The 15,190-nt window shown below is 50.6% G+C and overlaps 2 protein-coding genes across 2 annotated transcripts; both read right to left on the reverse strand.

Moving 5' to 3' along the window:
• Positions 1-322: 322 nt before the first annotated feature.
• Positions 323-7,450, reverse strand: LOC139572668 (uncharacterized). The gene is given in 2 exon segments (XM_071395345.1): positions 323-6,955; positions 6,958-7,450. Coding segments are annotated over 2 exon segments (6,477 nt in total). The 3' UTR covers positions 323-971.
• A 111-nt stretch (positions 7,451-7,561) lies between these two features.
• LOC139572669 (mucin-3A-like) lies at positions 7,562-13,753 on the reverse strand. The gene is made up of 2 exons (XM_071395346.1): positions 12,949-13,753; positions 7,562-12,301 (listed from the first exon to the last, which is right to left on the reverse strand). The coding sequence occupies exons 1-2, from the start codon at positions 13,706-13,708 to the stop codon at positions 7,662-7,664; spliced, it is 5,400 nt and encodes a 1,799-aa protein (XP_071251447.1). The 5' UTR covers positions 13,709-13,753; the 3' UTR covers positions 7,562-7,661.
• Positions 13,754-15,190: the final 1,437 nt, after the last annotated feature.

Below are 15,190 nucleotides of genomic sequence, written 5' to 3' on the forward strand. Positions count from 1 at the left end.
CCCGAAGCTTGTTGGTGCAGTAGGGCCAGGAGTTCCTCTTGATCAAGTCACATGGTCATTAGGGATTAGAGTTTGGGCACGTTCCTCTGTCCAGGCTTTGCTGATGCATGCCAGATATCTTGAGGTCAACAGCTGTCATAATGTAGCACGCCACCATTGGTTGATGCATGTAACGTCTTAGCAGGGGAAGGCAATGCTTCTTTTGGTCAGGCCACATGGTCTGGAAAAACTCCATCTGTCAGGTGTTGGATTGAATGCCAGCCTACAGTATCTATTCAGAAGTAGGCTATCTATTCAGAAATATCAAGACAGAACAGACCAGGGCATTCTACAGTAGTTTTATTACATTCAATATCTTACACATTTTTATTAGTGTCATTGCAGCTTCTTTGTGAACAAAACCTATTAATTCAATAATAAACAGAGAAAAACATCACATACATGAGATCTTCCCAAATAGCAGTTTCAAGTCTTTAGGAGATATTGGTTTTAATACAAGGTGAATTTATTTCAAATATTAGACGTATGCATTGAAACATGTATCTAAACGTAATGTAAATGCAAACAGTAAGTGTTTAGATTGAATGAGTAATCTATGAGAATGGATAAGATAACCTGATGGCTTTTAGGTAACCAGTAGTACATTTAGATTTTTGTTTTTTGTCAAAGAAAAATATAATTAGAAATCCCAGAAATATCATCAAGGACCTTCAAACACGATAATAGTTTTTTTCTCTTACCAAATCAATGCATAAAAAGCTAACATAATCAGGCAACCAGGCAAATAAAAAGCAGCGAAGAACATAAACAACAAAACAACAAACAACCACATTTAAAGAATCATTCACTCCAGTCCAGTTGCCAGAGAAACAAAGCTAACAACAAGGCCTGAGGCTTACATTATACCTCCTCATATACAACCTGGCATGGCTGTATTCTGAGACCGTACAGGCACCAGGAAGACGACTATTTCAGGCCCTCTTCCCCCCCGCGTTGGGCAGACTGGAGGGTTGTTTGTGGTAGCAGTCCGGGGGGCTAGTGTTCATGCCTGTAGGGACGTAGTACATGCTATCCAGGTAGCTCTGGTCCAGAGGTGCATGATTCTGGGGCTCCGGCTTGGACCCGTAGCCGACCTGAGCCCCATTCTGGTGCATCGTCCCTGGGGCTGGAGCCTCTGGGTGGCGGGGTGGCTGGGGCTGGGACTGGGGGTGAGGTGCAGGAGGAGGGGGGCCATAGGGAAGGTACTGGGGGGCAGGGGAATATATATTGGGGTTGTGGATGGAGGAGTAGGGGGCGGCCAAGGGAGGGTAAAGGCCTGAGTGAGACATGGTAGTCTGAGGGATGAGTACCTCCACGTACTGGCCCGTCTCTGGATCAAACAGCATCTTCCTCAGTGGCTGCACAGGCACCTCAATGTAGAAATACTTCCCCGTGTCAGGATCCATGAGGACCCTGCGAGGGGTTTGCCCGTACCCCAGACCACCTGTACTGTCTGGGTAGTCAGACCCAGACAGACTCCCATAATCAGATCCATAGGATGGCCCTAGGCTCTGTGAGCTGCACAAGTACTGAGGGTCCATAGGGGGCAGGTTGGGAGAGTGGCTGAGGTCACTGTAGGGGCCCACGGAGACAGATGGCTGGCCCTGGGGGGAGCAGTGGAGAGTGGGGGCCCGACGGTGTTCCATGTGTTGGGGGTGCTGGAGAGGGCGGTCAGCCAGGCAGGGCTGGAGTATGGAGGGGTGGGGTTGGTGGAGGGACTGGTACATGCCTGGAGGAGGCTGGGTGGGGCTGGGGAGGGTGGATGATTTGGGAGAGCTGGGCTGGTAGCCGATTGATCTCAGAGAATGGGGATCCGCTCTGCACTGGTGTAGGCGGAGAGGGGGTTGACCGGGGGAGTGGGAGGGGAAGGGGAAGGGAGGGGTGTGGGGGGAGTGGTGGTGGTGAGGGGGTGTAAGGCCGTGGGAGGGGCAGCCAGAGGTGCAGGAGCAGGGAGGGGGACGGGAGGAGGCAGAGGAGAAGGAAGAGGAGGGGTGGTCGCGGTTCAGCTTCCTCTGGGGCAGGTCAGGTAGGTGGAGGGGGCTGAACCTCTCTCTCTCGTCGTAACTAGGGGGGTCATCTGATGCGTAGAAACGCAGGTTGTCTGCCCTCTGCGAGTGGTCACTGGACAAGGATCTGTGTATGGGCTGCTGTGTGTGTATGTGGTGTGTGTATACGGGAGCCTGTGTGTTTGTGGATACCGTGGCAGGTTGGTTTGTATTGTTGAAGGTAACCGGCATAGTTTGCTCCTGAGGGTACGCTGCTGTTGTTTTTGGATGCTGCAGGTGGTTGGTTATATCCACAACAGCTGGCTGGCTTGAGTGTATGGCAGGGGAATGGGTAGGGACTTGGGCAGGGGCATGGGTAGGGACTTGGGCAGGGGCATTGGTAGAGCCTTTGGCAGGGGCATGGGTAGGGACTTGGGCAGGAGCTGGGGCAGCAGGGGCTTGGTTCGGAGCTGGGGCTGAAGCTGGAGCTGGGGCTGAGACTGTGAGGGTTGTGGGTCTCTGTGTGTAGCTGGGGGCCTCTCCTTGTCCCTGGGTTGATGCCTCTGGTTGCTTTGGCCTTTCATTGGATGTCTCTGTGTCTGCTGTTGTTGACACTGGTTTGTGAGAGAAATTAGCGATGATTGTTGTCTTGTTAGGTGAAGGCCTGTAGCTGGACACTGCAGAAACAGATAACTTTTTATTGTAGTTAGACGGTGGTGTCGAATCGTTCGATAGATGTCTGTGGATAGTCGTAGCTGAAGTTGATGGTTTCTCATTGTTCACAGGTCTCTCCTCTTCTGTGTGTTGTTTGAAGGTTGATGTTGCTGCCTCCACTGGTGTCTGCTGTGTTTCATTGGACAGTGAATTTGCATCTGTCGGTTTGAACTTTGGTTTCAGTGCCACTGGCGGACTGTTGGCTATTGAGTGAACCTCTATAGTTTGCGGTCTGGTGCTTGACGTGATGTTCTTCTCTTGTTTATCTTGTTTATGTATTTCGTTGGACAACGACCTCACCTCGATCACCTGTGGTTGGTATGTTCTCATCAGTGCTGGTGAGCCTGGTAGCGAGCCTGGTAACTTAGGTGAGTAGGTTGATTTCTTCACCGTCTCTTTTTCAGCAGTGTCTTCCTGTGTTTTCTTCTGTGATGGTGGTGGTGATGATGTCGTGCGTTGCTCTATGTCTCTGACCGTGGCTCTGACACTAACCCTCTCCTGATTTGAAGGGGTCCTAACACTGTCATCCGTTTGAGCAGAGTCTCTTCGAAGCCTGGGAGAATTTGGGGCCGAAAGGGTATGAGAGGAAGAGGCTGATGCATTGACGGAAGATGAGGAAAAGGATGAGGCTGAGGTTGATGCATTCACAGAAGACGATGCGGAGGTTGATGCATTCACAGAAGACGATGCGGAGGTTGATGCATTGACAGAGGTCGAGGAGAAGGATGAGGTTTCTTTCACAGTGCTTGAGGATGATACGGATGACGCTGCTTTCACATAGGATGTAGAAGAGGACGAGTAAGTTCTCTGTCTGTGTGAGTCACTCGTACCCCCATCTGAGGGTCCACGGGTCTGAAGAGGGATCTCTATTTGGTTGATATGTTTCCCTGGGACGCCTCCACCTCCACCCCCACCCCCACCTCCAACCCCACCTTCACGCCCACCTTCACGCCCACTCCTTGTTATGGCCTCGGACACAGCCTCAGAGACCAAAGACCCAATATCTGCCTGGTAGCCCTTCTCCTTGACCAGTATGGACACAGAGTGGCTGGGGGTAGGGGTCTTGATGGGGACAGTGGAAGGTGGAGTGCCTAGAACTGGAGATGAGGCTGGTGCTGGAGGAGAAGCTGGGGCTGGCGAAGTTTTGGGACCAAGTGAGGGTGAGGAGGCCAGGGTTGGAGCTGTGACTGGGAATGCTGGAGCTGGAGCTGGGGAGCAGGCAGGAACTAAGGCTGAGAATGACTTAGGCTTATTGGATCCATCCTGTAGCACCAGAGAAGCACAAGACACTCTTCTGTCTTTACTGGGGAGTTTAGGGCTGCTGCCCAGCATAGGTGGCTTGGTATCTCTTCTCAGCACTTCAGGTTTGTCACTAGACTCTGATATACTTCGGTGTCTCCTGGTTACTCTAGGTGACTCTGTTTCACTGGGTTTCACCTTGGTGTTGCCTGTTTCTGTTTTGACAGTGTCCTGTACAGGGATCTTGTGTTGGTTTGACTCTGTCTCTGTCACAGCTACTTCCTCTGTTGCGCAACTCTTAGGTGCTACATCAGTGAGGTCCCGGGGTCCTTTGGACACCTGCTGTAAAGAATCAGGCTTAGGTTTGCATCTGGACGTTTCTCTGTCTGTTTTGTTGGACGTTGTTATTGTTTTGTTTTTGTTTTCTCTCCAGCTGATAGCTTTGAATTCTATCTGCATCAGCTTTTCTTCTTCCTGGAGAGATATTAGGTGAGGTGGTAGCTTTTCCTCTTTCTGGAGAGATATTGGGTGAGGTGGTAGCTTTTCCTCTTTCTGGAGAGATATTGGGTGAGGTGGTAGCTTTTCCTCTTTCTGGAGAGATATTGGGTGAGGTGGTAGCTTTTCCTCTTTCTGGAGAGATATTAGGTGAGGTGGTAGCTTTTCCTCTTTCTGGAGAGATATTAGGTGAGGTGGTAGCTTTTCCTCTTTCTGGAGAGATATTAGGTGAGGTGGTAGCTGTTCCTCTTTCTGGAGAGATATTGGGTGAGGTGGTAGCTTTTCCTCTTTCTGGAGAGATATTAGGTGAGGTGGTAGCTTTTTCTCTTTCCTCTCTTCTCTCCTTACTATTATCTCTTCACACCTCCCCTCTTTCCTTTCCACTCTGTCATCTTTCTTCTCTTCCCTCCTTTCCTCCTTCCTTTCCTCTTTTCTCTCCTCCCTCCTTTCCTGTCTCTGTTCCTCTCTCCTCTCCTCCCTCCTCTCCTCCTTCTCTGGTGCTGGCATGGCCTTGAACGACAGGTTGTATGTGTTTTTCACCAGCCTTCTCACATCTCTCACTTTGTGCATGGGAGCTTTGACTTTACTGTTCCTATTGGCATCCATATTCACAGTCTGTTCATTCATCTTGTTCAAGGTATTCACCCCCTTCTCTTCTTCTCGTGTTTCTCTATGTGAAGTCCCTATTCTCCTGTCTTCATCTCTGGTTTCTGTATCTGAAGTCTCCACTGTCCTGTCTTCTTCTGTTGTTTCTCTCTGACAGGTCCTCCCAGGGGAGGCAGTCTCGTGGTTACCCTCAGGTTTAGTTTCCATCTCGGGCAACAGTGAGATGTTGAGAGAAGAGGTTTTCTTTATCTCTGTAACAGGGCTGGATTTCAGAGTGATCTCTGGTGTTTTGGACATGTAGGTGCTCTTGACGCTCGGATGTTTATGGTTTTCAGAGTCAGAGGGGTATTCCAGCTTTGTGTTTGTCATTCCTGACTGCGTGCTGCTGGCTCGGGTGGCAGCGGGAACGCTGGTGTTCCGGGCAGCTGCATCTGCTGAGTCACCTGCCTGTTTGTCATCCCTCTCATCCCTCCATTTACTGTCATCCCTCTCATCCCTCCGTTTACTGTCATCCCACTCATCCCTCCATTTACTGTCATGTTTCTGCTTACCCCCCATTCTGGCGTTCTTCTCTGTGGGTTTTTTACTCTCAAACGGGAACACCAGTTCAGACCTCATCTCTGGTTTGACCGGGTCAGTTCTCCAAGAGTTTGGGTTTCTGGCAGGAGACTCAGTTCTGTCACTGTTTCTCTGAGGACAACTAGTAGTAGGGGGCTCAGACCTCATCCAAGGGCTAACATGGTTAGGGCTTCTGTTGCTGTGAGATTCAATTCTCTCGTTGCTTCTCCGAGGAAAGGTAACTGGAGCAAAACGTGCACCAGGACTCATCTCAGGGGTTGTGCTGGTTGGTTCAGGCCTCTTGTTGCTTCGCTGTAGAGAAGTGGAGTTAGTATTAATAGTATGGTTCATTGGTCTAACACTGGATTTCACTCCGAAACTTCTCTGTTGTCTGTTTACGTCAGTGTTTGGGCTGGTCTCTCTTCTCACAGCCAGGTGCTCAGAAGAAAAACTGTCGTCTGAATTTATGTTGGAACTCAGATTCGGTGTCTCTGGTTTTGTGGACTCTTTAAGGGTTGACGCCTCACTCTCAGGGGGAGGAGAGGTGTTGGCCTCAGAGGGGCTGAGGTCACCTCCTTCTCCTTCCTGGTCAGTTTGTTTACCAACATTCTGCATCTTCTTAGAGAGGATGTTGTTGATCAGGCAGGTGGCCATCTTGGTTTTGGTACATGTCTCGTCCAGGGACAAAGACTTCTGGAGCTTGCCATTCCTCTTGGTCTGCTCAGTCCTCTCGGTGTCAGGTTCAGGGCTGGGTTCCGGGCAGTAGGCTTCCTGCAAGGCCGGAGGAGTGCTGTGTTGTCTCTGCAACGTCTCTCTGTTGTGTCTCTGTAGAGAAGGACTGTCCATCGGAACAATAGAAACCACAGGAACCACAGGAACCATTACAGGACTAGGAACCATGACAGGACTACCATTGCTGTTCTCACCCATCTTCAGCTCGGCCGTATTCCTTCTCTTCAGCTGGATCTGTCTCTTGGGCACTCCTCTCCGTACCTTCTTGGGCTCCTCTCTCTCCACAGCCATGTCCACACACTCGTAGCTGCCCATCTCATATTTTTTGGATGGGTCCAGGTCGTCATGGGGTGGATAATAAGCCCCAGAGGAGGGCTGCTGCTGCTGGCGTGGGACTGGGAAGTCTTCGTTGTCCAGCCGTGGAGCAGACCCTCTGAGGTCGGCATAGGCCAGCCAGGCTGCATTAGCCCCCGCTGGGCTGTCCTGGATGGAAGGCTGGGAGGCTCCGGTGGAGGAGCAGTGGCTGGAGTTGTACATGTCCAGGTAGTCCACCTGAGGGGATCCAGAGGACAGGCTGTGGAAGGCCTGAACCACTTCACCTCGTTGTCCTCCTCATCCAGCTTGCTGCCCATGCTGGAGCTGGGGCCGTCGACTGAGACGCATCCAGGAACGGAGCTCCCGAGCTGGGATATCGCAGGCTTGTACTTGGGCTGGGGCTGAATCTTCTTGGTGGGTCCCGGTCCACCTCCTCTGGCTGTCTCTGGCTGGGAGCTGTGTGCAGCTCTGTGCAGTATACCGTGTTGTTGGTGTTGTAGCTGTTGTATCTGCTGTAGTCTGGTGGTGAGCAGGCTCTCTGAATAGGAGCGCGCTGCTGGCATTCCCTGTCGACTCTCTCTGCTTGTGGGAGCTGCTTCGCGGCTTGCAGGCCCTTTTCTATTCCTGACACTGAATGACAGGTCAACCTGTTCCCCCTTGTAACTGGCCTGCTCCTGCCTTCCCTCCCCCTTTCCAGGCACCCGCTCCTCCCCCTGCCTCTCCCTTTCCCTCTCCCTCTCCGCTTGCCACTCCCTCTCCCTCTCCATTGCCCTCTCCCTTTCTTCCTCCCTGTGTCTCTGCCTTTCCTCTATCTCCCTCTCTCTTTCCCTCTCCTCCTCCCTTTTCCTCTCCCTCTCTCTTTCACTCTCTTCCTCCCTCTGCCTCTCCATCTCTCTTTCCCTCTCCTCCTTCTCCCTTTCCCTTATCTCCATATCCCTCTCCCTGTTCCTTTCTCTTTCCCTCTGCCTCTCTCTATCCCTATCTTGCATCTCCCACATCTCCCTCTCCTCCTCCTCCTCCTCTTCCCCATCTCTCTCCCTCTCCTCCCTCCTCCTCATCCCCATCTCTCTCCGCCTCCCTCTCCCTCTCCCTTTTCAACCTTTCCAGGTGTGATTGGCTGTCGTAGGTCCTGGTGTTACTGTCAACAGATGAAAAAGTGGGGCTTCCCCTGGATGTCACATCCTCTGTGACAGACTCCATCATGTTCTCAGACTCCATTATGACCTTATTGGCCTGGGTCTCAGGGGGTCTGTGATTCCTGTTTCCCCAGTGGCCATGTGGCCTCCCAGGGACCGGGGGTATGATGTGTACTGGAGTGAACCTGGTGAGGGGAGGAGAAGAGGTGTTTTCCTTACCCATACGATGAGCCATGTCTTCTTCAGTTAGCCTATCTATGGTTTTATTCCTAGGGTTGGGTGAGGTTTCTCTACATGGGTGCTTAGGTGTAGGAGACTTCTGTGAGGGGTTGCTGCTGTCACTAAGGTCAGGGGTTAGAGATGAGGCTGGATGTTTAGGCTCCAGATCATCCAGTCTCTGGACAGGTGAGTTACCTGTGACCCCGTGGTCAGGTGATAGGGAGGGGCCCCTTCCTCTTGAAGAAGCAGTGGGATCAGGTGAGATGGGTCTGATTTCAGGTATGAAGTTTCTGATTTCAGGTGTGATGTTTATGATCTCAGGTGAGTGGGCAGAGAAGTTGTAGGGGACTGGGATTTCTCCTAGTACAGGTGAAGAGGTGATCTCTCTACTCTCTTCAGTAGGTGATGTTTCCCTGAAGTCGTGAGAAAGGTGATTACCCAATGGGTTTGAGGTGCCGTTAGTAATGAGTCGCTCTGATAGGCCACCAACACGCCTCTCAGGTAAGCCAGGTAAAGCCCTGCGCTCAGGTGAATGGCCAGGACTCTTTACTCCAGGTGAGCCAGGTAAAGCCCTGCGTTCAGGTGAGGGACCAGGACTCTTTACTCCAGGTGAGCCAGGTAAAGCCCTGCGTTCAGGTGAGGGGCCAGGACTCTTTACTCCAGGTGAGCCAGCTGAAGCCCTGCGTTCAGGTGAATGGCCAGGACTCTTTACTCCAGGTGAGCCAGGTAAAGCCCTGCGTTCAGGTGAGGGGCCAGGACTCTTTACTCCAGGTGAGCCAGGTAAAGCCCTGCGTTCAGGTGAGGGGCCAGGACTCTTTACTCCAGGTGAGCCAGCTGAAGCCCTGCGTTCAGGTGAGGGGCCAGGACTCTTTACTCCAGGTGAGCCAGGCGAAGCCCTGCGTTCAGGTGAGGGGCCAGGACTCTTTACTCCAGGTGAGCCAGGTAAGGCGCTGCGTTCAGGTGAGGGGCCAGGACTCTTTACTCCAGGTGAGCCAGGTAAAGCCCTGCGTTCAGGTGAGGGGCCAGGACTCTTTACTCCAGGTGAGCCAGGTGAAGCCCTGCGTTCAGGTGAGGGGCCAGGACTCTTTACTCCAGGTGAGCCAGGTAAAGCCCTGCGCTCAGGTGAGGGGCCAGGACTCTTTACTCCAGGTGAGCCAGGTGAAGCCCTGCATTCAGGTGAGGGGCCAGGACTCTTTACTCCAGGTGAGCCAGGTAAAGCCCTGCGTTCAGGTGAGGGGCCAGGACTCTTTACTCCAGGTGAGTCAGCTGAAGTGTTTAGCTCGGATGAGGAGCGAGCAGCTTCCACTCCAGGTGAGGGGGCTGTGTACCTGGGCAGAGGTGAGGGGGCTGTGTACCTGGGCAGAGGTGAGGGGACTGTGTACCTGGGCAGAGGTGAGGGGGCTGTGTACCTGGGCAGAGGTGAGGGGGTTTTATATGTTGGATAAGGTGAGACAGTTTGACTCTTCGGAGGTGAGGGGGTTTTATACTCAGGTGAGAGGTTTTTATATCTGGGCGGCTGTGGTGATGCAGCTATTTCTCTAGTCTTAGGAAGATGTACGATAGAGCTGTATATCCCTGTAATCTCAGGTGAGGAGTTGCTACCTCTGCTTCCAGGTGAGGAACCTCTATCTATGGAGTCAGGTGAGAGACTGTTCCATCTGTTCTCTTCGGTAGGGGTGGTGCTCTTCCTCTCAGGTGACAGGTGTGTTCTGCCTCGTGGCTCAGCTGAGTAGAGGAGACCGTTGATCTCAGGTGTTGACACCAAGACCCTGGCTTCTGGGGAGAGGATGGAGTAGGTGATACCTGAGACCTGGGGGTAGGATGAGTTGAACCGAGGGTCCAGGGACTTGGCCTTTACCTGTCCAGGTACCTCAGGTGTGAGGTCTCTTCTTTTGATCTCAGGTCTGGAGGATGTGATTCTGATCACAGGTGACTGCGCTGAGCTCCTGGGTTTTATAGAGGGGCTGGTGTACCTTACTTCAGGTGAGGGGGTTCTTGATAGGGTTCTATAGTACCTTGTTTCAGGTGAGGGGGTTCTTGATAGGGTTCTATAGCACCTTGTTTCAGGTGAGGGGGTTCTTGATTGGGTTCTATAGTACCTTGTTTCAGGTGAGGGGGTTCTTGATAGGGTTCTATAGTACCTTGTTTCAGGTGAGGGGGTTCTTGAGGACGTTTTTGTCCAGGTGTCTGAGGTTGAGGAGGAACCTGAGTGGTATGAGCTAGTTGAGGAGGATGGATCCGATTTCAAATCAGGTGTGAGACTCGTTGACCTGAGTAGTTCAGAACTAGATGTGATACTAGCTAAACAGACTTCAGTTGTGACACTGGCTGACCTGAGTTCAGTTGGAACACTGAGCAGACTGAGTTCAGGTGTTACACTGGTTGATCTCAATTCAAGTGTGATGCTGGCTGATTTGAGTTCAGGTGTGGTACTGGTAGACCTGAGCTCAGGTGAGGAGGTGACAGGTGTAGGAGGGGTGTATCTGGGGGCAGGTGTTGAGATAGTGCTCTGGGCTTCCTCTGAGGAGCTCAGGTCTCTCTCTGCAGGGGACAGGTGAGATATCAGCTCAGGTGTACTGATGGAATCCACAAACTCAGGTGTACTGATGGAGTCCTCTAACTCAGGTGTACTGAAGGAGTCCACTAACTCAGGTGTACTGATGGAGTCCTCTAACTCAGGTGTACTGAAGGAGTCCACTAACTCAGGTGTACTGATGGAGTCCTCTAACTCAGGTGTACTGATTGAGTCCTCTAACTCAGGTGTACTGATGGAGTCCACTAACTCAGGTGTACTGATGGAGTCCACTAACTCAGGTGTACTGATGGAGTCCACTAACTCAGGTGTACTGATGGAGTCCACTAACTCAGGTGTACTGATGGAGTCCACTAACTCAGGTGTACTGATGGAGTCCACTAACTCAGGTGTACTGATGGAGTCCTCTAACTCAGGTGTACTGATGGAGTTCACTAACTCAGGTGTACTGATGGAATCCACTAACTCAGGTGTACTGATGGAGTTCACTAACTCAGGTGTACTGATGGAGTCCACTAACTCAGGTGTAATGATGGAGTCCTCTAACTCAGGTGTAATGATGGAGTCCACAAACTCAGGTGTACTGATGGAGTCCACTAACTCAGGTGTACTGATGGAGTCCACTAACTCAGGTGTACTGATGGAGTTCACTAACTCAGGTGTACTGATGGAGTCCACAAACTCAGGTGTACTGATGGAGTCCACTAACTCAGGTGTACTGATGGAGTCCACTAGCTCAGGTGTACTGATGGAGTCCACTAGCTCAGGTGTACTGATGGAATCCACAAACTCAGGTGTACTGATGGAGTCCACTAACTCAGGTGTACTGATGGAGTCCACTAACTCAGGTGTACTGATGGAGTCCACTAACTCAGGTGTACTGATGGAATCCACAAACTCAGGTGTACTGATGGAGTCCACTAACTCAGGTGTACTGATGGAGTTCACTAACTCAGGTGTACTGATGGACTCCACTAGATCAGGTGTACTGATGGAGTCCACTAACTCAGGTGTACTGATGGAGTTCACTAACTCAGGTGTACTGATGGAGTCCTCTAACTCAGGTGTACTGATGGAGTCCACTAACTCAGGTGTACTGATGGAGTCCTCTAACTCAGGTGTACTGATGGAGTCCACTAACTCAGGTATACTGATGGACTCCACTAGATCAGGTGTACTGATGGAGTCCACTAACTCAGGTGTACTGATGGAGTCCACTAACTCAGGTGTACTGATGGAGTCCACTAACTCAGGTGTACTGAAGGAGTCCACTAACTCAGGTGTACTGATGGAGTCCACTAACTCAGGTGTACTGACGTAATCCACTAACTCAGGTGTACTGATGGCGTCCACTAACTCAGGTGTACTGATGTAGTCCACTAACTTAGGTGTACTAACAGAGTCCTCTAATTTAGATGTATTGACGGTGTCCTCTATGTCAGGTGTACTGACGGAGTCCACTAACTCAGGTGTACTGACGGAGTCCTCTAACTCAGGTGTTATGGCTCTAACCCTAGGTTCAAATGACACTATGTAATCAGGTGAAAAAGGGTTGGCAATTAACTCAGGTGAGGGGCTGATGTTCCTTGGTTCAGGTAAGCACTGAGCTACTCTGGTCTCAGGTAAAGACAGATCTGTATCGCCAGGTGAGGAGGCTGTGCCTCTGTGCCTCTGACTCCAGGTGAGGAGGCTGTGCCTCTGACTCCAGGTGAGGAGGCTCTGTCTCTGGCCTCAATAGAATGCACAGGGACCACGGATTCAGATGAAGGGCTGGAGTATCTGTTCTCTGGTTTAGGTGACAAGTGGGTTTCTCTACACTGTAGTGAGGGGGCGGGTGAACGCTGGACCACTGATGAAACTGAACCTCTACCTTCAGGTGAAGGTGTTGTAGTATTACTGTAGCCAGGTGAAGGTGTTGTAGTATTACTGTAGCCAGGTGAAGGTGTTGTAGTATTACTGTAGCCAGGTGAAGGTGTTGTAGTGTTACTGTAGCCAGGTGAAGGTGTTGTAGTATTACTGTAGCCAGGTGAAGGTGTTGTAGTATTACCGTAGCCAGGTGAAGGTGTTGTAGTGTTACTGTAGCCAGGTGAAGGTGTTGTAGTGTTACTGTAGCCAGGTGAAGGTGTTGTAGTATTACTGTAGCCAGGTGAAGGTGTTGTAGTATTACTGTAGCCAGGTGAAGGTGTTGTAGTGTTACTGTAGCCAGGTGAAGGTGTTGTAGTATTACTGTAGCCAGGTGAAGGTGTTGTAGTGTTACTGTAGCCAGGTGAAGGTGTTGTAGTATTACTGTAGCCAGGTGAAGGTGTTGTAGTGTTACTGTAGCCAGGTGAAGGTGTTGTAGTGTTACTGTAGCCAGGTGAAGGTGTTGTAGTATTACTGTAGCCAGGTGAAGGTGTTGTAGTATTACTGTAGCCAGGTGAAGGTGTTGTAGTGTTACTGTAGCCAGGTGAAGGTGTTGTAGTGTTACTGTAGCCAGGTGAAGGTGTTGTAGTATTACTGTAGCCAGGTGAAGGTGTTGTAGTATTACTGTAGCCAGGTGAAGGTGTTGTAGTGTTAAAGGTAAGGCTAGGCACCTCAGGTGAGGAGTCCTCTGTCCTCCATCCAGGTGTTGGAGCTGTATTTCCTTGTTCTAGTCTTGGGCTGATGTCCTTAGACGTCCACGGTGATGATGAGTTGTTTAGTGCAGTAGCTAATGCTCCTGACTCCCAGCCTTCAGATAAATTATAATTATTCTCCCTCTGCGTTGGAGGACTGAGCTTCTCTGTAGAATCCTCAAATCTCTCTGGTGCTGTGTGGTAAGAACTTGTCGAGTCGTTCAGCTCATCCACCATGCAGGGCAGCACTGGGGGCAACTCTGAGCTCTGCCCTGGCACTGCTGCCTCCCTCCTGGGTGGGGGGACGGGAGGGTGGACGAAGGCCCCTGTAGCTGGGCTACTGGAGAGTGACTCACAGTCGTCCCCAAAGATGTCACAGAGGCAGGTGGTCTCAGAGATGGCTGAGCGTTGGCTGGGGATGTTGGTGATGTCGAAGATCTCCACGTGGTTCGGGGTTCCGTCACGGTGGCGCAGGGAGAAGACGCAGGGAGCGCTGCTGCGGAGGAAGGAGTAGCTGTCCCCCCGGAGGGTCCAGCTGTCCATCGCTACACCACTCAGGGCTCACAGGGGACCAGCCAGTTTCTCCTGTGGTGTGTGTGTGTGTATGTTTGTGTGTGTGTGTGTGCAGGGGGCAGAGATACACAGTTTTGTAAATGTTTTCAAAGTAGCATTACCAACGTACTCACATACACTACTAATTATCATATTTACATCTAAGCATTGATTAATATGTTTTTGTCAGTGTTACAAGTTATTCGGGTGAATGTGTAATTGAGAGGATACACATAAAAATATTCCTAGCATAATTTGAACTCACTTTGCCATCTTAATCATTCCATGAGGCCAATGAGGCCCTAATCGTTCAAATGTCACAATAACTTACCGGCTAACCAGTAAGCTAACTCAGTCATGTGTCTCAGAGAGACAGGCATGCACACATAGGTGTCTGGTTGGACATATGTATAGGTATATGGGTATCTGTATAATTTGAAATAGCCTACACATTCTAAAGTAATAACTAACTTTAGTAGAAAATAGGGATGAATGATTGATTCATCAAAACGTAATAACATTGTCATTCAGTATTTTTAGCATTAGGACTTAGCAATTAACATTGTTCAACCATAGAAGTTCATTCAGGCGTGTGCTCTGCTAACAGCTAGCATAGCAGCTCTGTCGCACATGCTTCTTTTACAATAAAATGAAAATGAACTTCTTTCAGAAAGCATTTTGTAAAGTAATCAAAAGTTACAGACAGTGAAGAGTAATAATAGGCTACATCCTAAAAAGGTACCGGTACATAAACGTTTTTGCTCTGTTTCATACATACCTTGTATCTAGTTTCTCCTCATTGCCACGCCTTGTGGCTGCAGTCAGCTCACTCCTTCTCAGTATGTGTGGCATAGAGATACTTCAGAGAAAGCCAGAGGGATCGCTACTGTACCTTTGGCTGGAGATGTCTGGGGTTCTCCCTTCCTAGGGTGAGTTCTTCTGAGTTGGAATAACTCCCCTCATTCATTCCACTGCCTCTATTCCACGATCTAGTCAGTCCAGTCAGTCCAGCAATACAGCTACATAACTACCGCCTCCACCTTCAACCATTACAGAGCTGCTGTTTCTGCTGCTGCAATACTGTGCTCTACCTTAACCCATTACAGCCCAGTACAGTCCAGTAGAGCCCAGTAAAGTACAGCCCAATACAGCCCAGTACAGCACAGTACAGCCCAGTACAGTACAGCACAGTACAGCCCAGTACAGTACAGCCCAGTACAGTACAGTACAGCACAGCACAGCACAGTACAGCACAGTACAGTACAGCACAGTACAGTACAGCACAGTACAGCCCAGTACAGTACAGCACAGTACAGCCCAGTACAGTACAGCACAGTACAGCACAGTACAGCCCAGCCCAGTACAGTACAGCACAGTACAGCCCAGTACAGCACAGTACAGGCCAGTACAGTACAGCACAGTACAGCCCAGTACAGCACAGTACAGCACAGTACAGCCCAGTACAGTACAGCA

Source organism: Salvelinus alpinus, chromosome 4, assembly GCF_045679555.1.
Source record: "Salvelinus alpinus chromosome 4, SLU_Salpinus.1, whole genome shotgun sequence".
Lineage (NCBI taxonomy): Eukaryota > Metazoa > Chordata > Actinopteri > Salmoniformes > Salmonidae > Salvelinus > Salvelinus alpinus.